Source organism: Salvelinus fontinalis, chromosome 5, assembly GCF_029448725.1.
Source record: "Salvelinus fontinalis isolate EN_2023a chromosome 5, ASM2944872v1, whole genome shotgun sequence".
Taxonomy (NCBI): domain Eukaryota; kingdom Metazoa; phylum Chordata; class Actinopteri; order Salmoniformes; family Salmonidae; genus Salvelinus; species Salvelinus fontinalis.
Window position 1 is genome coordinate 63,744,255 of NC_074669.1, and position 22,136 is coordinate 63,766,390.

Sequence of the window (22,136 nt, forward strand, 5' to 3'; positions counted from 1 at the left end):
AAACGAATATTATCCAGGGTAGATGTACATTTTTAAGAGATCTAACGGGACTGCCCCGTTAGAGCTCCTGACAGACGTTCACTATGGTGCATCAAGTCTATTGGAACCTCTCCAGTTAACTGATAATAAACAATGATTCATTGAAGATTGACTTCGAGTTTCCCTGTGTAAGAATTTCCACGGCACCGTATTGACTTGCTATGGCCTTACACATTCACTTAACCTTCTTCCAGCCAGGACAATGGCAAGAGAGACAAAACGTGATATATACAAAGCAAAAGTTTTACTTCATAACTATCAGCTAGCTATATGTGAATCGTAATAATGTAGCTAACCCAGATCGTTTAACAAATATTACTTTAAAACTAATGTTATGCAAGGTAGATGTCAAGTCTTTGTGGGTAGCTAGCTAGTTAACAATTCTCTGTGGCTAACTAGCAGTACTAGTACCCAGTAGTAATAGCTAACCCTATTGATTTACAATGGGCTTGCGATCTACACAATCTACAGTGGGTATTGTAGGCAGGTAAATGTTTTTTTTTTTTTATTATACAGCATGTATTTATTAACGTATCAAGATAAAATATTGTAGTCAGGCAACATATGAGATGTGAATAGGCAACATTTCGTTCCCGAAGACGGAGTGTATTTTCTCTGGCTTCAGCTCAGACAACTGATTTCAAGAAATGTTGCGTAATTTTATTACGTGGTTGCATCATATTTCTGTGCATACTTTCGTTGCAGCCTGCATCGATGTACGCTTCAGAATATGTACAAATGCGGTATGCATTCGAGAAGTACCCTCCGTGCTCCGGTTTGCATACTGTACTTTGATTTGGACCCTCCTGTGCTCTAAATTGCGTGCTCGGAGCACGGTGGTATGCATTTTGACAAACACCCAATGTATCAGTCTATTTGTATGTCTACGAGGTTGGAGACTGACTGAGAGAACAGGGAGGAGAACACGCAGGAGAGGAGGAGAAGGGAGGAGAGAAGGAGAAGGAACGAAGGAGAGGAGGAGAGGAGAACGGGGACGAGAGGAGGAGAAGGGAGGAGAGGGGAGAAGGAACGAAGGAACGAAGGAGAGGAGGAGAGGAGAACGGGGACGAGAGGAGGAGAAGGGAGGAGAGGGGAGAAGGGATGTAGGAGAGGAGGAGAGAAGGAGAAGGGAGGAGAGAAGGAGAACGGACGGAAGACAGGAGGAGAAGGGATGGAGAGGGAAGAAGGGATGTAGGAGAGGAGGAGAGAAGGAGAAGGCAGGAGAGAAGGAGAAGGGAGGAGAGAAGGAGAACGGACGGAAGAGAGGAGGAGAAGGGATGGAGAGGGAAGAAGGGATGTAGGAGAGGAGGAGAGGAGAACGGGGACGAGAGGAGGAGAAGGGAGGAGAGGGGAGAAGGGACGTAGGAGAGGAGGAGAAGGGAGGAGAGGGGAGAAGGGACGTAGGAGAGGGGAGAAGGGACGTAGGAGAGGAGGAGAAGGGAGGAGAGGGGAGAAGGGACGTAGGAGAGGGGAGAAGGGAGGAGAGGGGAGAAGGGATGGAGGAGAGGAGGAGGAGAAGGGGTGAAGGGACACTGTAGAGGAAGAGAGGAAACAGGGACAAGGAGATGGAGGAGGCGTAGTGTTTGAAGCAGTCAGACATCAAGAAGGAATGGGCAAATTCTCAGAGGAAATAAGATCAAAGAAATATCTGGCCATTCAGAGAATCCACAGACAGAACACCACTCTATGATGAGAAAAGAGAGGAGAGGAGAGGAGAGGAGAGGAGAGGAGAGGAGAGGAGAGGAGAGGAGAGGAAGACAGGAGGACAGTAGGAGGGGAGAGGAGAGGAGAGGAGAGGAGAGGAGAGGAGAGGAGAGGAGAGGAGAGGAGAAGAGAGGAGAGGAGAGGAGAGGAGAGGAAGAGAAGAGAGGAGAGGAGAGGAGAGGAGAGGAGAGGAAGACAGGAGGACAGTAGGAGGGGAGGACAGTAGGAGAGGAGAGGAGAGGAGAGGAGAGGAGAGGAGAGGAGAGGAGAGGAGAGGAGAGGAGAGGAGAGGAGAGGAGAGGATATGAGGAGGAATAGGAAATGAGGAGAGGAGGAGGAGGAGGATATGATTGTCCCAAGCAGCACTGTCCACACCGTGTTGACCTGAAAGGAATGTGCTGCGGCTAGTGAGAGAAGATAACGCTCTATGTGCCGTACACCCTAAATGGCACCCTATTCACTATATAGTGCACTACTTTTGACCAGAGCCCTATGGGCCACTATATACTGAATAGGGTGTCATTTGGGCTCCAAGCCTATGTCTCAGGCAACCCATCAACCCTCAATCTGCAGCTTTTTAACACTTCTAAGTTGTCAATTCACCAGCATATGTTGCACCAATTTCCCATTTAAAAAGTATTTCAGGCTCCAGAGCCGAAAAATACAGCCTGCCAGTGCCAGCAGTGATTCTCCCTCCTCTCCTCTCCTCCTCCTCTCCTCTCCTCCTCTCCTCTCCTCTCCTCTCCTCTCCTCTCCTCTCTTCTCTTCCTCTCCTCTCCTCTCCTCTCCTCTCCTCTCTTCTCTTCCTCTCCTCTCCTCCTCCTCTCCTCTCCTCTCCTCTCCTCTCCTCTCCTCTCCTCTCTTCTCTTCCTCTCCTCTCCTCTCCTCTCCTCTCCTCTCTTCTCCTTTCCTCCTCTCCTCTCTTCTTCTCTCCTCTCTTCTACTCTCATCCTCTCTTTCCTCTTCTCCTCCTCACCTCTCCCTCCTCTCTTCTTCTCCTCCTCTCCTCCCTTCTCCTCTCTTCTCCTCTCCTCCTCTTCTCTCTTCTCCTATTTTTTCCTCCCTCCTCCTATCTTCTCCTCTCATCTCTTCTCCTCCTCTCCTCTCGTCTCCTCTTTTTTCCTCCCTCCTCCTATCTTCTCCTCTCATCTCTACTCCTCCTCTCCTCTCATCTCCTCTATTTCTCCTCCTCTCCTATCCTCTTGATTCCTCCTCTCATCTCCTCTCTTTCTCCTCCTATCCTCTCCTCTTTGATTTCTCCTCTCATCTCCTCTCTTTCTCCTCCTCTCCTATCCTCTTGATTCCTCCTCTCATCTCCTCTCTTTCTCCTCCACTCCTCTCCTCTTGATTCCTCATCTCCTCCTCTCAGTGATGTCAGATTGCACAGTGGTTTGGTGATTATGTTTTCTTTTGCATTCCGCTGGGGCAAAAGATTATCATTAAAGAGGAGCTTGATTTGGCTTTCCTCTAATAGAGAGACAACATATGTGATCTGAGTCTGGGGTCCTAGGGTTGGTTAGACAGCAGCACACTGAACTAACGCTGTGGAACCTAACAGCAGCTACTGGGCTCCTAGGGTTGGTTAGACAGCAGCTACTGGGATCCTAGGGTTGGATAGACAGCAGCTACTGGGCTCCTAGGGTTGGTTAGACAGCAGCTACTGGGATCCTAGGGTTGGTTAGACAGCAGCTACTGGGCTCCTAGGGTTGGTTAGACAGCAGCTACTGGCATCCTAGGGTTGGTTAGACAGCAGCTACTGGGATCCTAGGGTTGGTTAGACAGCAGCTACTGGGCTCTTAGGGTTGGATAGACAGCAGCTACTGGGCTCCTAGGGTTGGTTAGACAGCAGCTACTGGGCTCCCAGGGTTGGTTAGACAGCAGCTACTGGGCTCCTAGGGTTGGTTAGACAGCAGCTACTGGGCTCCTAGGGTTGGATAGACAGCAGCTACTGGGATCCTAGGGTTGGATAGACAGCAGCTACTGGGCTCCTAGGGTTGAATAGACAGCAGCTACTGGGCTCCTAGGGTTGGTTAGACAGCAGCTACTGGGATCCTAGGGTTGGATAGACAGCAGCTACTGGCATCCTAGGGTTGGTTAGACAGCAGCTACTGGGCTCCTAGGGTTGGTTAGACAGCAGCTACTGGGCTCCTAGGGTTGGATAGACAGCAGCTACTGGGCTCCTAGGGTTGGTTAGACAGCAGCTACTGGGCTCCTAGGGTTGGTTAGACAGCAGCTATTGGGCTCCTAGGGTTGGTTAGACAGCAGCTACTGGGCTCCTAGGGTTGGTTAGACAGCAGCTACTGGGCTCCTAGGGTTGGATAGACAGCAGCTACTGGGCTCCTAGGGTTGGTTAGACAGCAGCTACTGGGCTCCTAGGGTTGGATAGACAGCAGCTACTGGGCTCCTAGGGTTGGTTAGACAGCAGCTACTGGGCTCCTAGGGTTGGTTAGACAGCAGCTACTGGGCTCCTAGGGTTGGTTAGACAGCAGCTACTGGGCTCTTAGGGTTGGTTAGACAGCAGCTACTGGGATCCTAGGGTTGAATAGACAGCAGCTACTGGGCTCCTAGGGTTGGATAGACAGCAGCTACTGGGCTCCTAGGGTTGGTTAGACAGCAGCTACTGGGCTCCTAGGGTTGGTTAGACAGCAGCTACTGGGCTCCTAGGGTTGGTTAGACAGCAGCTACTGGGCTCCTAGGGTTGGATAGACAGCAGCTACTGGGCTCCTAGGGTTGGTTAGACAGCAGCTACTGGGCTCCTAGGGTTGGTTAGACAGCAGCTACTGGGATCCTAGGGTTGGTTAGACAGCAGCTACTGGGCTCCTAGGGTTGGATAGACAGCAGCTACTGGGCTCCTAGGGTTGGTTAGACAGCAGCTACTGGGCTCCTAGGGTTGGTTAGACAGCAGCTATTGGGCTCCTAGGGTTGGTTAGACAGCAGCTACTGGGCTCCTAGGGTTGGTTAGACAGCAGCTATTGGGCTCCTAGGGTTGGATAAACAGCAGCTACTGGGCTCCTAGGGTTGGTTAGACATCAGCTATTGGGCTCCTAGGGTTGGATAAACAGCAGCTACTGGGCTCCTAGGGTTGGTTAGACAGCAGCTACTGGGCTCCTAGGGTTGGTTAGACAGCCGCTACTGGGCTCCTAGGGTTGGATAGACAGCAGCTACTGGGATCCTAGGGTTGGTTAGACAGCAGCTACTGGGCTCCTAGGGTTGGTTAGACAGCAGCTACTGGGCTCCTAGGGTTGGTTAGACAGCCGCTACTGGGATCCTAGGGTTGGTTAGACAGCAGCTACTGGGCTCCTAGGGTTGGTTAGACAGCAGCTACTGGGATCCTAGGGTTGGTTAGACAGCAGCTACTGGGCTCCTAGGGTTGGTTAGACAGCAGCTACTGGGCTCCTAGGGTTGGTTAGACAGCAGCTACTGGGCTCCTAGGGTTGGTTAGACAGCATCACTGTCACGCCCTCACCTTAGAGATCCGTATTATTCTCTATGTTTGGTTTGGTCGGGGTGTGACTCGGGTGGGAAAATCTATGTTTTCTGTTTCTTTGTTTTTGGCCGAGTGTGGTTCCCAATCAGAGGCAGCTGTCTATCGTTGTCTCTGATTGGGGATCATACTTAGGCAGCCCTTTTTTCCCCACCGTTAGGTTGTGGGATCTTGTTTTTCGTTTAGTTACTGTTGCCTGACAGAACTGTGCTTTTACGTTTTCTATTTTGTTATTTTGTTTGACTGTTTTTTTTATTTTTAAATTAAAATCATGAACACTTTCCACGCCGTGCCTTGGTCTACTCTTTCTACCACCAACGAGAGCCGTTACAATCACACTGACCCAACGCTGTGGAAACTAACATCAGCTACTCGCCGGCTCCAGAAGAAGATGGGTGCAATACTACTAGGTGAAATAAAAGTGAAAGGGAATTTGTTCAGTAAATATCCTAGGACCTAGTGTGTTGTTATAATGCGTTATAGTGCAGAATAAGTGATTGATAAGGTCATGAGTTTGGAGGGTCGATGTAGTAATGTCTCCTGCAGTGAACTGCTGTCTGTCACATCAATGTAGTAATGTCTCCTGCAGTGGACTGCTGTCTGTCACATCAATGTAGTAATGTCTCCTGCAGTGGACTGCTGTCTGTCACATCAATGTAGTAATGTCTCCTGCAGTGGACTGCTGTCTGTCACATCAATGTAGTAATGTCTCCTGCAGTGGACTGCTGTCTTTCACATCAATGTAGTAATGTCTCCTGCAGTGGACTGCTGTCTGTCACATCAATGTAGTAATGTCTCCTGCAGTGGACTGCTGTCTGTCACATCAATGTAGTAATGTCTCCTGCAGTGGACTGCTGTCTGTCACATCAATGTAGTAATGTCTCCTGTAGTGAACTGCTGTCTGTCACATCAATGTAGTAATGTCTCCTGCAGTGGACTGCTGTCTGTCACATCAATGTAGTAATGTCTCCTGCAGTGGACTGCTGTCTATCACATCAACGAGATGGTAGCAGGCTACCACTGTATACTTGTGTGGGCTGATCGAGATACCAGTCAGATCTTGAACTATTCGTTGGCGGGATACATAGGTGAACCTTTCTACGTGGAGAAATGTCATTTCCCCATAAATAAATGAGTATCTATGATGACTATTTCAATGTGTTCCTGTAGCTTCCCGTATAACCTGCATCTTTAAGTGCATAGGTGTCACACCCTGGCCTTTGTTATATTGATTTTCTTTATTAGTTTAGTTAGGTCAGCGTGTGACATGGGGGATGTTTGTGTGTTTTGTCTATGTGCTATGTTGCATGTGTGCACTTAGTTCGTTTTAGCTTCACTTTTGTTCATTTAGTAAGTGTTTGTTTTTCCTTCATTAAAAGAAGATGTCTTTTTTCCACGCTGCGCCTTGGTCCACTCATTCGTCTCATAACGATCGTGACAATAGGGTAGCGTCCGTGTCCCAAAAGGGCACCGTATTCCATTATTAGGGCACTAATTTCGACCCTATGGGCCCTGGTGAAAAGTAGTGCACTAAATAGGGAATAGAGTGTCGATTGGGATGCACCTAGGCCATACTCAGTGGTGTCCGGTGGTGGAAAAAGTATTCAATTGTCATACTTGAGTAAAAGTGAAGATACCTTAATAGAAAATGACTCAAGTAAAAGTCACCCAGTAAAATACTACTTGACTAAAAGTATTTGGTTTTAAATATACTTATTAAATATCAAAAGTAAATGGAATTGCTCAAATATACTTAAGTATCAAATGTAAAAGTATAAATAATTTCAAATTCCTTATATTAAGCAAACCAGACGGTACAATTTTCATTTTTATTTTTATTGACGAATAGCCAGGGGCAACACTCCAACACTCAGACATTATTTACAAACTAAGCATTTGTGTTTAGTGAGTCTGCCAGATCAGAGGCAGTAGAGGCAGATCAGAGGCAGTAGGGATGGACCAGGGATGTTCTTGATAATTGTGTGAATTGGACCAAGTACTTTTGGATGTCAGACAAAAATGTATGGAGTCAAAAGTACTTTATTTTCTTTAGGAATGTAGTGAAGTAAAAGTAAAAGTTGCCAAAAAATATAAATAGTAAAGTAAAATACAAATACCCCATAAAAACTACTTAAGTAGTACTTTAAAGTATTTTTACTTAAGTACTTTACAACGCTGCTGGTGTCAGCCATGATGCGGTAGTCACCTCAGATATAGTCTAGGTAAATACCCTGAGAGAAAACACCATTACATTCTTCTATGATTGAATTCCAACCAACGTCAACTCAGAAGCACAAGGATCAAAGCCAGTGGCTCTTTACAGATCAACAGGAAATCAGATTGCAAAGCAGCGACCAGAGTACAGACACAGTATTAGAGAACCATTATATGTTCTGTGGAACGACCCAGATTCAATAGTGTGCTGGAATTTCATCCTAGTTCACAACGACAAACAAGACAAATCGAAAACTAGACTGGACTTGATTCAAGAGCCAATCAAGAAAAGAAATAAACGCCCATGGGCCAATCCCACTGTGTCAATATGAAGGAATCATGTTTTGTGGTCCCAAATGTCACCTTATTCCCCTTTATAGTGCACTACTTAAGACCAGGGCCTATAGGGCTGTAGTTACAAGTATTTCACTATGCCATTGGGGACACACCCCGTGTTAATAAAGCCAGTCTCACCTCTGCAGATGGGGACGGGGAAATCCCAGACGGCCATATTGCCTGTGTTGAGGACACAGGTAAGCAGTGAGCGACCGTCCAACACGTAGCCCGTCACACACCTGTAGCGGATCGTGTTCCCCATGGTGAACTGTGTTCCGTTTAGGATGCCTTTAGGTGGAACACCAGGGTTCCCACAGGCGCTGCTCCTTAACTCTGCAACACAGACACAGAGAGAATGTTACCACAGACACTACTCCTTAACTCTGGAACACAGAGAGAATGTTACCACAGACACTACTCCTTAACTCTGGAACACAGACAGAATGTTACCACAGACACTACTCCTTAACTCTGGAACACAGACAGAGAGAATGTTACCACAGACACTACTCCTTAACTCTGGAACACAGACAGAGTGTTACCACAGACACTACTCCTTAACTCTGGAACACAGACAGAGTGTTACCACAGACACTACTCCTTAACTCTGGAACACAGACAGAGTGTTACCACAGACACTGCTCCTTAACTCTGGAACACAGACACAGAGAATGTTACCACAGACACTACTCCTTAACTCTGGAACACAGACAGAATGTTACCACAGACACTACTCCTTAACTCTGGAACACAGACAGAGAGAATGTTACCACAGACACTACTCCTTAACTCTGGAACACAGACAGACAGAATGTTACCACAGACACTACTCCTTAACTCTGGAACACAGACAGAATGTTACCACAGACACTACTCCTTAACTCTGGAACACAGACAGAATGTTACCACAGACACTACTCCTTAACTCTGGAACACAGACAGAATGTTACCACAGACACTACTCCTTAACTCTGGAACACAGACAGAGAGAATGTTACCACAGACACTACTCCTTAACTCTGGAACACAGACAGACAGAATGTTACCACAGACACTACTCCTTAACTCTGGAACACAGACAGACATAATGTTACCACAGACACTACTCCTTAACTCTGGAACACAGACAGAATGTTACCACAGACACTACTCCTTAACTCTGGAACACAGACAGAATGTTACCACAGACACTACTCCTTAACTCTGGAACACAGACAGAATGTTACCACAGACACTACTCCTTAACTCTGGAACACAGAGAGAATGTTACCACAGACACTACTCCTTAACTCTGGAACACAGACATAATGTTACCACAGACACCGCTCCTTAAATCTGGAACACAGACAGAATGTTACCACAGACACTACTCCTTAACTCTGGAACACAGACAGAATGTTACCACAGACACTACTCCTTAACTCTGGAACACAGACAGAGAGAATGTTACCACAGACACCACTCCTTAACTCTGGAACACAGACAGAGTGTTACCACAGACACTACTCTTTAACTCTGGAACACAGACAGAATGTTACCACAGAAACTACTCTTTAACTCTGGAACACAGACAGAATGTTACCACAGAAACTACTCCTTAACTCTGGAACACAGACAGACAGAATGTTACCACAGACACCGCTCCTTAACTCTGGAACACAGACATAATGTTACCACAGACACTACTCCTTAACTCTGGAACACAGACAGACAGAATGTTACCACAGACACTACTCCTTAACTCTGGAACACAGACAGACAGAATGTTACCACAGACACTACTCCTTAACTCTGGAACACAGACAGAGTGTTACCACAGAAACTACTCCTTAACTCTGTAACACAGACAGAATGTTACCACAGACACTACTCCTTAACTCTGGAACACAGACAGAATGTTACCACAGACACCACTCCTTAACTCTGGAACACAGACAGAATGTTACCACAGACACTACTCCTTAACTCTGGAACACAGACAGAGTGTTACCACAGACACTACTCCTTAACTCTGGAACACAGACAGAATGTTACCACAGACACTACTCCTTAACTCTGGAACACAGACAGAATGTTACCACAGACACTACTCCTTAACTCTGCAACACAGACAGAGAGAGTGTTACCACAGACACTACTTCTTAACTCTGGAACACAGACAGAATGTTACCACAGACACTACTCCTTAACTCTGGATCACAGACAGAGTGTTACCACAGACACTACTTCTTAACTCTGGAACACAGACAGAATGTTACCACAGACACTACTCCTTAACTCTGAAAAACACACAGAATGTTACCACAGACACTACTCCTTAACTCTGAAAAACACACAGAATGTTACCACAGACACTACTCCTTAACTCTGGAACACAGACAGAGATAATGTCACTAAATCCACTTCAATCAGTGTAGGTGAAGGGGAGGAGACGGGTTAAAGAAGGATTTAAGGTGAACGAGCAAGACAAAAGGTTGAATATCCTTTGAACGGGGTATGTTAGTAGATGACATGCGCACCGGTTTGTGTCAAGAACTGAAACGATGCTGGGGTTTTCCCCCTCAATAGTTTCCTGTGTGTATGAAGAATGGTCCACCACCCAAAGTACATCCAGCCAACTGGACACAACTGTATGTATTTGTATTTGTATTTTGTATTTGTATTTGTATTTGTTATGGATCCCCATTAGTTCCTGCCAAGGCAGCAGCTACTCTTCTTGAGGTTTATTATGGATCCCCATTCGTTCCTGACAAGGCAGCAGCTACTCTTCCTGGGGTTTATTATGGATCCCCATTAGGTCCTGCCAAGGCAGCAGCTACTCTTCCTGGGATCCAGCAAAATGAAGGCAGTTATACAATTATACAACAATACATTCATAACAGATTTCCCAACACATTAAGTGTGTGTCCTCAGGCCCCTACTCCACTACCACATATCTACAACACAAAATCCATGTTTACATATGTGTATAGTGTGATTGTTATCATGTGTGTGTGTATGCATGTGTCTAGGCCTATGTTTGTGTTGCTTCACAGTCTCCGCTGTTCCATAAGGTGTATTTTTATCTGTTATTTTTTATCTGATTCTACTGCTGTATCAGTTACCTGATGTGGAATAGAGTTCCATGTATTCATGGCTCTATGTAGTACTGTGGAATAGAGTTCCATGTAGTCATGGCTCTATGTAGTACTGTGTGCCTCCCATAGTCTGTTCTGGACTTGGGGACTGTGAAGAGACCTCTGGTGGCATGTCAGACATTTAATCTTGATGGTTGTAAAGTCGTCTCAAATAAAACTGTGAAGGGCCTCAGTGTTACTCTGGACCCTGATCTCTCTTTTTGACGAACATATCAAGAATTTTTCAAGGACAGCTCTTTTCCATCTTTGTTACATTGCAAAAATCTTAAACTTTTTGTCCAAAAATGATGCAGAAAAGCTTGTCCATGCTTTTGTCCCTTCTAGGTTAGACTACTGCAATGCTCTACTTTCCGGCTACCTGGATAACGAACTAAATAAACTTCAGTTAGTGCTAAATACGGCTGCTAGAGTCTTGACTAGAACCAAATAATGTGATCATATTACTCCAGTGCTAGCCTCTCTACACTGGCTTCCTGTTTAGGCTAGGGCTGATTTCAAGGTTTTACTGCTAACCTACAATGCATTACATGGGCTTGCTCCTATCTCTCCGATTTGGTCCTGTCGTACATACCTACACGTACGCTACGCTCACAAGACGCAGGGCTCATTATTGTCCCTGGAATTTCTAAGTAAACAGCTGGAGGCATGTTTTTCTCCTATAGAGCTCCATTTTTATGAAATGGTCTGCTACCCATGTGAGAAACGCAGACTCAGTCTCGACCTTTAAGTCCTTATTGAAGACTCATCTCTTCAGTAGGTCCTATGATTGAGTGTAGTCTGGCTTAGGGGTGCGAAGGTGGACAGAAAGGCACTGGAGCGACGAACTGCCCTTGCTGTCTCTGCCTGGCCGGTTCCCCTCTCTCCACTGGGATTCTCTGCCTCTAACCCTATTACAGGGGCTGAGTCACTGGCTTACTGGTGCTCTTCCATGCCTTCCCTAGGAGGGGTGCGTCACTTGAGTGGGTTGAGTCACTGATGTGATCTTCCTGTCCAGGTTGGCGCCCCCTCGGGTTCGTGCCGTGGCGGAGATCTTTGTGGGCTATACTCGGCCTTGTCTCAGGATGGTAAGTTGGTGGTTGAAGATATCCCTCTAGTGGTGTGGGGGCTGTGTTTTGGCACAGGTCGGACAGGGCCACAGCGTCTCCCGACCCCTCCTGTCTCAGCCTCCAGTATCTATGCTGCAATAGTTTATGTGTCGGGGGGCTAGGGTCAGTCTGTTATATCTGGTGTATTTTTCCTGTCTTATCCGGTGTCCTGTGTGAATTTAAGCTCCCTCTAATTCTCTCTCCCTCCCCTCCCGGAGGACCTGGGACCATGCCTCAGGACTATCTGGCCTGATGACTCCTTGCTGACCCCAGTCCACCTGGCCGTGCTGCTGCTCCAGTTTCAACTGTTCTGCCTGCGGCTATGGAACTGTGACCTGTCCACTGACGTGCTACCTGTCCCAGAACTGCTGTTTTCGAGTCTCTATCTCTATCGCACCTGCTGTCTCTAACTGTCACGTTCCTGACCTGTTTTCGGTTGTTTGTATGTGTGTGATGGTCAGGGCGTGAGTTTTGGGTGGGCAGTCTATGTTTTCTGTTTCTATGTTGGTTTTGGGTTGCCTGGTATGGCTCTTAATTAGAGGCAGGTGTTTTGCGTTTTCCTCTAATTGAGAGTCATATTAAGGTAGGGTGTTCTCACTGTTTGTTTGTGGGTGATTGTCTCCTGTGTCGTCCATGTCTGTACCATACGGGACTGTTTGGCTGTTCGTTCGTTTGATTTAGTCTGTTTCCTGTTCGTGAGTTCTACGTATAGTTGTGTAAGTTCATGTTCAGGTTTCGTCTACGTCGTTTTCTTATTTTGTTAGTTTTGTAAGTGTTTTTGTTTTTGTTTTGCCGTCGTATTCAATAAAGAGATGGCTTATTTTCCTACTGCTGCGTATTGGTCCACTGATCCTTCTCTCCTCTCCTCGTCCGAGGAGGAGGACAACAGCCCTTACAGAATCACCCACCAAACTAGGACCAAGCGGCAAGGGAAAGCTCAACAGAGCAACCAGGACTCCTGGACTTGGGAGGAGATCCTGGACGGTAAAGGACCCTGGGCTCAGCCAGGGGAATATCGCCGTCCCAAGGTGGAGTTGGAAGCAGCGAAGGCAGAGAGGCGCTGGTATGAGGAGGCAGCGCGGCGACGCGGTTGGGAGCCCGTGAGTCAGACCCAAAAATTTCTTGGGGGGGGCACACGAGGAGTGTGGCAAAGCCGGGTAGGATACCTGAGCCAACTCCCCGTGCTTACCGTGGAGTGAGAGGGTGTCGTACTGGTCAGACACCGTGTTATGCGGTAAAGCGCACGGTGTCCCCAGTACGCGTGCTTAGCCCAGTGCGGGCTATTCCACCTCGCCGCACTGGGAGGGCTAAGTTGGGCATCGAGCCGGATGTCATGAAGCCGGCCCAACGCATCTGGCCACCAGTGCGTCTCCTCGGGCCGGCATACATGGCACCAGCCTTACGAATGGTGTCCCCGGTTCGCCAGCATAGCCCAGTGCGGGCTATTCCACCTTGCCGCACTGGCAGGGTTACGGGCACCATTCAACCTGGTAAGGTTGGGCAGGCTCGGTGCTCAAGAGCACGTGTCCTCCTTCACGGTCCGGTATACCCGGTTCCACCTCCATGTACCAGTCCTCCGGTGGCAGCCCCCCGTACCAGGCTGTCTCTCCGGGTTCTCTCTCCAGCTGTTTCCTCCTCTCCAGCGCAGCCAGTGCCTATACCACGCACCAGGCTGTCTCTCCGTCTCCTCCCTACAGAGCTGCCCGTCTGGCCAGAGCCGTCCAGCCAGGACCAGCCAGAGCCGTCCAGCCATGTCCAGCCAGAGCCGTCCTGCCATGACCAGCCAGAGCCGTCCTGCCATGACCAGCCAGAGCCGTCCAGCCAGGACCAGCCAGAGCCGTCCAGCCAGGACCAGCCAGAGCCGTCCAGCCAGGACCAGCCAGAGCCGTCCAGCCAGGACCTGCCAGAGCCGTCCAGCCAGGACCTGCCAGAGCCGTCCAGCCAGGACCTGCCAGAGTCCCTCAGCCAGGACCTGCCAGAGTCCCTCAGCCAGGACCTGCCAGAGTCCCTCAGCCAGGACCTGCCAGAGTCCCTCAGCCAGGACCTGCCAGAGTCCCTCAGCCAGGACCTGCCAGAGTCCCTCAGCCAGGATCTGCCCGAGTTCCTCAGCCGGGACCTGCCGCCCCTTATCCCGGTGCTGCCCCTTGTCCCGGTGCTGCCCCTTATCCCGGTGCTGCCCCTTGTCCCGGTGCTGCCCCTTGTCCCGGTGCTGCCCCTTATCCCGGTGCTGCCCCTTATCCCGGTGCTGCCCCTTATCCCGGTGCTGGCCTTTCATTTAGGGGGTTTTAGTTGGAGGGTGGTCATTAGGAGGGAAATACAGAAGCGGGGAGTGACTATGGTGGTGTGGGGACAGCGTCCGGAGCCTGAGCCACCACCGTGGTCAGATGCCCACCCAGACCCTCCCCTGGACTTTGTGCTGGTGCGCTCGGCGTTCGCACCTTGAGGGGGGGGTTCTGTCACGTTCCTGACCTGTTTTCGGTTGTTTGTATGTGTGTGATGGTCAGGGCGTGAGTTTTGGGTGGGCAGTCTATGTTTTCTGTTTCTATGTTGGTTTTGGGTTGCCTGGTATGGCTCTTAATTAGAGGCAGGTGTTTTGCGTTTTCCTCTAATTGAGAGTCATATTAAGGTAGGGTGTTCTCACTGTTTGTTTGTGGGTGATTGTCTCCTGTGTTGTCCATGTCTGTACCATACGGGACTGTTTGGCTGTTCGTTCGTTTGATTTAGTCTGTTTCCTGTTCGTGAGTTCTACGTATAGTTGTATAAGTTCATGTTCAGGTTTCGTCTACGTCGTTTTCTTATTTTGTTAGTTTTGTAAGTGTTTTTGTTTTTGTTTTGCCGTCGTATTCAATAAAGAGATGGCTTATTTTCCTATTGCTGCGTTTTGGTCCACTGATCCTTCTCTCCTCTCCTCGTCCGAGGAGGACAACAGCCCTTACACTAGCTCTGAACGCTCGGCTATAAAAAGCCAACTGACATTTACTCCTGAGGTGCTGACTTGTTGCACCCTCGACAACCACTGTGATTATTATTATTTGAACCTGCTGGTAATCTATGATCTTTTGAACATCTTGGCCATGTTCTGTTATCATCTCCACCAGGCACAGCCAGAAGAGGACTGGCCACCCCTCATAGCCTGGTTCCTCTCTAGGTTTCTTCCAAGGTTCTGGCCTTTCTAGGGAGTTTTTCCTAGCCACCGTGCTTCTACACCTGCATTGCTTGCTGTTTGGGGGTTTTAGTCTGAGTTTCTGTACAGCACTTTGTGACATCGGCTGATGTAAAAAAATAAAATTATTTAAAGTAAAAAAAAAAGGGCTTTATAAATATATTTGATTTATTGATATTATTAGTTTTTGCTCTCTCAATATTAGGAACGTGTTCTTAATGTTTTGTACACTCAGTGTATATTGGTGATACAACGTTAAACTGTTAAACCCCATCTACCTCTCAGTGAATGTGACCACCGGTTTAATAACGACATTCATATCCAACGGTTGGAGTTATCTTCTGACACATTGGCACACCTGACCAATATGTAAAAAAACTATGTTTGTTTCAATTAATTAAACCACTGACAAAAAGTTGGATTTGTGTTGTTATATTTGTTTTTTTAAATGAATGTCTATGTACTGCTACTGCAGACAGAGTAGAATATGTTGAATATCTATGTACTGCTACTGCAGACAGAGTAGAATATGTTGAATATCTATGTACTGCTACTGCAGACAGAGTAGAATATCTATGTGCTGCTACTGCAGACAGAGTAGAATATCTATGTGCTGCTACTGCAGACAGAGTAGAATATGTTGAATATCTATGTACTGCTACTGCAGACAGAGTAGAATATGTTGAATATCTATGTACTGCTACTGCAGACAGAGTAGAATATCTATGTACTGCTACTGCAGACAGAGTATAATATGTTGAATATCTATGTACTGCTACTGCAGACAGAGTAGAATATGTTGACTGCACTGTGAATTACTATAATAATTACATACATCAGGTAGTACATGCGGAGATCTGGTCAGGGCTCCATGGCCGCAGGCAGAACATTTTTACATTTACATTTTAGTCATTTAGCAGACGCTCTTATCCAGAGCGACTTACAGTAGAGTGCATACATTTTATTACATTTTTTACATTTTACATATTACATATTACATTTTACATACTGAGACAAGGATATCCCTACCGGCCAAACCCTCCCTAACCCGGACGACGCTATGCCAATTGTGCGTCGCCCCACGGACCTGGTGGCGCAGCTAGCACTGCGATGCAGGGCCCTAGACCACTGCGCCACCCGGGAGGCCAGAACAGTTGAAAGGCCGTTTGCACACAACGTATACAGTCTTTTCCCCCCTATTGTGTTATTGACTGTACGTTTGTTTACTCCATGTGTAACTCTGTGTTGTTGTTTGTTTGTGTCACACTGCTTTGCTTTATCTTGGCCAGGTCACAGTTGTAAATGAGAACTTGTTCTCAACTAGCCTACCTGGTTAAATAAAGGAGAAATATATATTTTGATTGTCTATGTACTGCTACTGAGGACAGAGTAGAATATGTTGAATATCAATCACTGTGAATTAATATAATAATTACACACTTCAGTTAAAACAACAACAGACAAACATAACGGCTATGCGATTAAAATTAAAAGGATTTATTCCGTCAAACAGTTTGATAGAAAACATATTGCAGTCGAGTGCAGATAATATTATTGTTGTGCTTGTGTACCATCTGGCTTTTAGCTAATTATTCTGGAACCAGACTAGGGGAGCTGCATCCCAAACGGCCCCCTATTCCCCAATGTAGTGCACTACTTTTGACCAGGGTCAATAGGGATCTGGTTAAAAGCAGTGCACTACATAGGGAATATGGTGTCGTTTTGGTACACGACCCTAGGACCACATTTCCTCTTAAGAGAGAAACTGCTGTCTGTGAAGAACACATTGCAAAACCTAATCATAAAGTTTACTGGCAGAAACAGAAACTGCAATACTTTCCACTGCTCGGTCTTTGCAACCAGTCACAGTTTTCACACTTCATATGTATACAGTAAATGTATTTACCACATGTCGTCTCCAGACTCCCCAGCCTTCTGTGTGTTTATCTCAGAGGGGTTTTGGGGTAAAAAAGCAGGAGACACATTTCTGTCTCGTATCAATAAATCTCCAAAAAACAGAATTGAATCTTGTGCGTGCACTAGCGATCTGGACTGTCTGCCACGAGAGATTACATGTGTATTGTCTATGATTACGTCTAGGAGTTTTTATTGGATTGGATTTCTGCCACGTTCCAAGAGTATGATCTGATAACAGATGATAACGGACAGAGGGATTAATGGTGGAGCTATATTCATCAGATGATAACGGACAGAGGGATTAATGGTGGAACTATATTCATCAGATGATAACCAACAGAGGGATTAATGGTGGAACTATATTCATCAGATGATAACGGACAGAGGGATTAATGGTGGAACTATATTCATCAGATGATAACGGACAGAGGGATTAATGGTGGAACTATATTCATCAGATGCATTTGTTTGGAGAATGAACAGGATGGGTCAATACAGTATAACAGTTAATGTGCACATCAAACCATTTCACAGCATATCACAATGTTTAGAAATCCATTTGAAAATAGCTCTTAAACATATTAGAAGAGAAACCAACATTTCATATTCAGTTCACTACAGAATAGAGAATATATGTAATAACAAGCACATACTCCATGTCAGGTGGCCTGTCACGGTCGTTGCTGGACGAGGACCAAGGTGCAGCGTAGCGAGCGTACATTTTCCCTTTATTTAAAATGACGCCAACAAAAACAACAAACGAGGAAAACAACCGTGAAGCTTACAGGGTCACTAACAAAACCAACTACACACACTGACAGGAGGGAAAAAGGGCTGCCTAAGTATGATTCCCAATCAGAGACAACGATAGACAGCTGTCCCTGATTGAGAACCATACCCGGGCCAAAACATAGAAATACAAAAACATAGAAAACAAAACATAGAATGGGCCACCCCAAATCACACCCTGACCAAACCAAAATAGAGACATAAAAAGGCTCTCTAAGGTCAGGGCCAACAATTAGCAATAGATAGGCAGGTGAGAAAATACATGTCTAAACCCCATCTGCTGCACAATATGTTAGCATCAGAATCTGATGAAATGTTGCATCAAGCATATGTCACCCCACACCAGCTTCTCAACCCTCTTCCCGAAGTTAGCTACAGTACATAGCTACAATAGCGAAAGGAATTGCTCGTAAGGTATAGTTCTGTAATCCTGGCCCGGCCATTCCCAAATAAATCTAAGAGGAACCATGATTTACTGGTCGGTCATGGCTCTGGTTTAAAGCAATGGAGGCATTTTGCTAACATTATAACAGGTCTGACTCAATTACCTTTGGTGTATTGAAATACATTATAAGTCCAACCAGAGTCTAAGAATGAATGGATAGACAATATGTTAAAGACACATTTTATGCATTTCTTTCTGATAAATTCCTATATTTGCCAAAAGAAGCAATTCCAGACATGGCCCGTCAGAAGGCAGACTAAAGTTAAGCTGAAAAATGTTTAGCTCAAATGTTAAACTGAAAATATGGAAAGTAATCTTTCTGTCGCAATGTTCGCCAAGATTGAAACAAAAGCATATTAACACTCATTATAACTCTAGGTGTGTGGCTAAGTTTCATGACAAACAGGAAACAAAAAATAACCCATTCAGAAAAATCAGGTCAATTCCATCCAGCAGTACGTGACCTCATAATGCTTCTGGTCAATTCCATGCTCAGTCCAGCAGCACGTGACCTCATAATGCTTCTGGTCAATTCCATGCTCAGTCCAGCAGCACGTGACCTCATAATGCTTCTGGTCAATTCCATGCTCAGTCCAGCAGCACGTGACCTCATAATGCTTCTGGTCAATTCCATGCTCAGTCCAGCAGCACGTGACCTCATAATGCTTCTGGTCAATTCCATGTTCAGTCCAGCAGCACGTGACCTCATAATGCTTCTGGTCAATCCCATGCTCAGTCCAGCAGCACGTGACCTCATAATGCTTCTGGTTAATTCCATGCTCAGTCCAGCAGCACGTGACCTCATAATGCTTCTGGTCAATCCCATGTTCAGTCCAGCAGCACGTGACCTCATAATGCTTCTGGTCAATCCCATGTTCAGACCAGCAGCACGTGACCTCATAATGCTTCTGGTCAATTCCATGCTCAGTCCAGCAGCACGTGACCTCATAATGCTTCTGGTCAATTCCATGTTCAGTCCAGCAGCACGTGACCTCATAATGCTTCTGGTAAATCCCATGCTCAGTCCAGCAGCACGTGACCTCATAATGCTTCTGGCCAATTCCATGCTCAGTCCAGCATCATGTGACCTCATAATGCTTCTGGTCAATTCCATGCTCAGTCCAGCAGCACGTGACCTCATAATGCTTCTGGTCAATCCCATGCTCAGTCCAGCAGCACGTGACCTCATAATGCTTTTGGTCAATTCCATGCTCAGTCCAGCAGCACGTGACCTCATAATGCTTCTGGTCAATCCCATGCCCAGTCCAGCAGCACGTGACCTCATAATGCTTCTGGTCAATTCCATGCTCAGTCCAGCAGCACGTGACCTCATAATGCTTCTGGTCGATCCCATGTTCAGTCCAGCAGCACGTGACCACATAATGCTTCTGGTCAATTCCATGCTCAGTCCAGCAGCACGTGACCTCATAATGCTTCTGGTCAATTCCATGCTCAGTCCAGCAGCACGTGAACTCATAATGCTTCTGGTCGATTCCATGCTAATTCCAGCAGCACGTGACCTCATAATGCTTCTGGTCAATTCCATGCTCAGTCCAGCAGCATGTGACCTCATAATGCTTCTGGTCAATTCCATGTTCAGTCCAGCAGTACGTGACCTCATAATGCTTCTGGTCAATTCCATGCTAATTCCAGCAGCACGTGACCTCATAATGCTTCTGGTCAATTCCATGCTCAGTCCAGCAGCACGTGACCTCATAATGCTTCTGGTCAATTCCATGCTCAGTCCAGCAGCATGTGACCTCATAATGCTTCTGGTCAATTCCATGTTCAGTCTAGCAGCACGTGACCTCATAATGCTTCTGGTCGATTCCATGCTAATTCCAGCAGCACGTGACCTCATAATGCTTCTGGTCAATTCCATGCTCAGTCCAGCAGCATGTGACCTCATAATGCTTCTGGTCAATTCCATGCTCAGTCCAGCAGCATGTGACCTCATAATGCTTCTGGTCAATTCCATGCTCAGTCCAGCAGCATGTGACCTCATAATGCTTCTGGTCAATTCCATGCTCAGTCCAGCAGCACGTGACCTCATAATGCTTCTGGTCAATTCCATGTTCAGTCCAGCAGCACGTGACCTCATAATGCTTCTGGTCAATTCCATGCTCAGTCCAGCAGCATGTGACCTCATAATGCTTCTGGTCAATTCCATGCTCAGTCCTGCAGCATGTGACCTCATAATGCTTCTGGTCAATTCCATGCTCAGTCCAGCAGCACGTGACCTCATAATGCTTCTGGTCGATTCCATGCTAATTCCAGCAGCACGTGACCTCATAATGCTTCTGGTCAATTCCATGCTCAGTCCAGCAGCATGTGACCTCATAATGCTTCTGGTCAATTCCATGCTCAGTCCAGCAGCATGTGACCTCATAATGCTTCTGGTCAATTCCATGCTCAGTCCAGCAGCACGTGACCTCATAATGCTTCTGGTCGATTCCATGCTAATTCCAGCAGCACGTGACCTCATAATGCTTCTGGTCAATTCCATGCTCAGTCCAGCAGCATGTGACCTCATAATGCTTCTGGTCAATTCCATGCTCAGTCCAGCAGCATGTGACCTCATAATGCTTCTGGTCAATTCCATGCTCAGTCCAGCAGCATGTGACCTCATAATGCTTCTGGTCAATTCCATGCTCAGTCCAGCAGCATGTGACCTCATAATGCTTCTGGTCAATTCCATGCTCAGTCCAGCAGCATGTGACCTCATAATGCTTCTGGTCAATTCCATGTTCAGTCCAGCAGCACGTGACCTCATAATGCTTCTGGTCAATTCCATGCTCAGTCCAGCAGCATGTGACCTCATAATGCTTCTGGTCAATTCCATGCTCAGTCCTGCAGCACGTGACCTCATAATGCTTCTGGTCAATTCCCTGCTCAGTCCAGCAGCACGTGACCTCATAATGCTTCTGGTCAATTCAATGCTCAGTCCAGCAGCACGTGACCTCATAATGCTTCTGGTCAATTCCATGCTCAGTCCAGCAGCGCGTGACCTCATAATGGTTCTGGTCAATTCCATGCTAATTCCAGCAGCACGTGACCTCATAATGGTTCTGGTCAATTCCATGCTCAGTCCAGCAGCACGTGACCTCATAATGCTTCTGGTCAATTCCATGTTCAGTCCAGCAGCACGTGACCTCATAATGCTTCTGGTCAATCCCATGTTCAGTCCAGCAGCACGTGACCTCATAATGCTTCTGGTCAATTCCATGTTCAGTCCAGCACCACGTGACCTCATAATGCTTCTGGTCAATTCCATGTTCAGTCCAGCAGCACGTGACCTCATAATGCTTCTGGTCAATTCCATGTTCAGTCCAGCAGCACGTGACCTCATAATGCTTCTGGTCATTCCTATGCTCAGTCCAGCAGCACGTGACCTCATAATGCTTCTGGTCAATTCCATGTTCAGTCCAGCACCACGTGACCTCATAATGCTTCTGGTCAATTCCATGTTCAGTCCAGCAGCACGTGACCTCATAATGCTTCTGGTCGACACTGCAGAGTAAAACTAAATAGATGTCTTCCTTTCATTTAGCGACAACACAGGATAAATAATTACCTGCACTTTGTGATTGAAGAGTTTAATTTAAAAAAAACGCTATATATCCACTTTCAGAAATGTTGGTAAATTGGCGTTTATTATGAAAGAGATCAGTGTGATTTTTCACTAGCGAATCATGGCATGGGGTTTGTTCAAAGACAGACGTGTATTTGTTTAAAATCTTATCACTTCATGGTTTCATTTCAGAGAGACAAATAATCATGTTTTGTTTGCGAAACGCTAAATATCCGCCTCACTCTCAGAGAA

At 46.6% G+C, this 22,136-nt stretch overlaps 1 protein-coding gene across 1 annotated transcript in view; it reads right to left on the bottom strand.

The window, feature by feature from the left end:
* Window positions 1-22,136, bottom strand: part of LOC129856014 (CUB and sushi domain-containing protein 3-like) — a 749,171-nt gene that overhangs the window by 718,970 nt on the left and 8,065 nt on the right. The window contains exon 2 of the mRNA XM_055924143.1: window positions 7,916-8,110. Within this exon, the coding sequence (XP_055780118.1) occupies window positions 7,916-8,110 (195 nt within the window). The remainder of the gene's footprint in view (window positions 1-7,915; window positions 8,111-22,136) is intronic.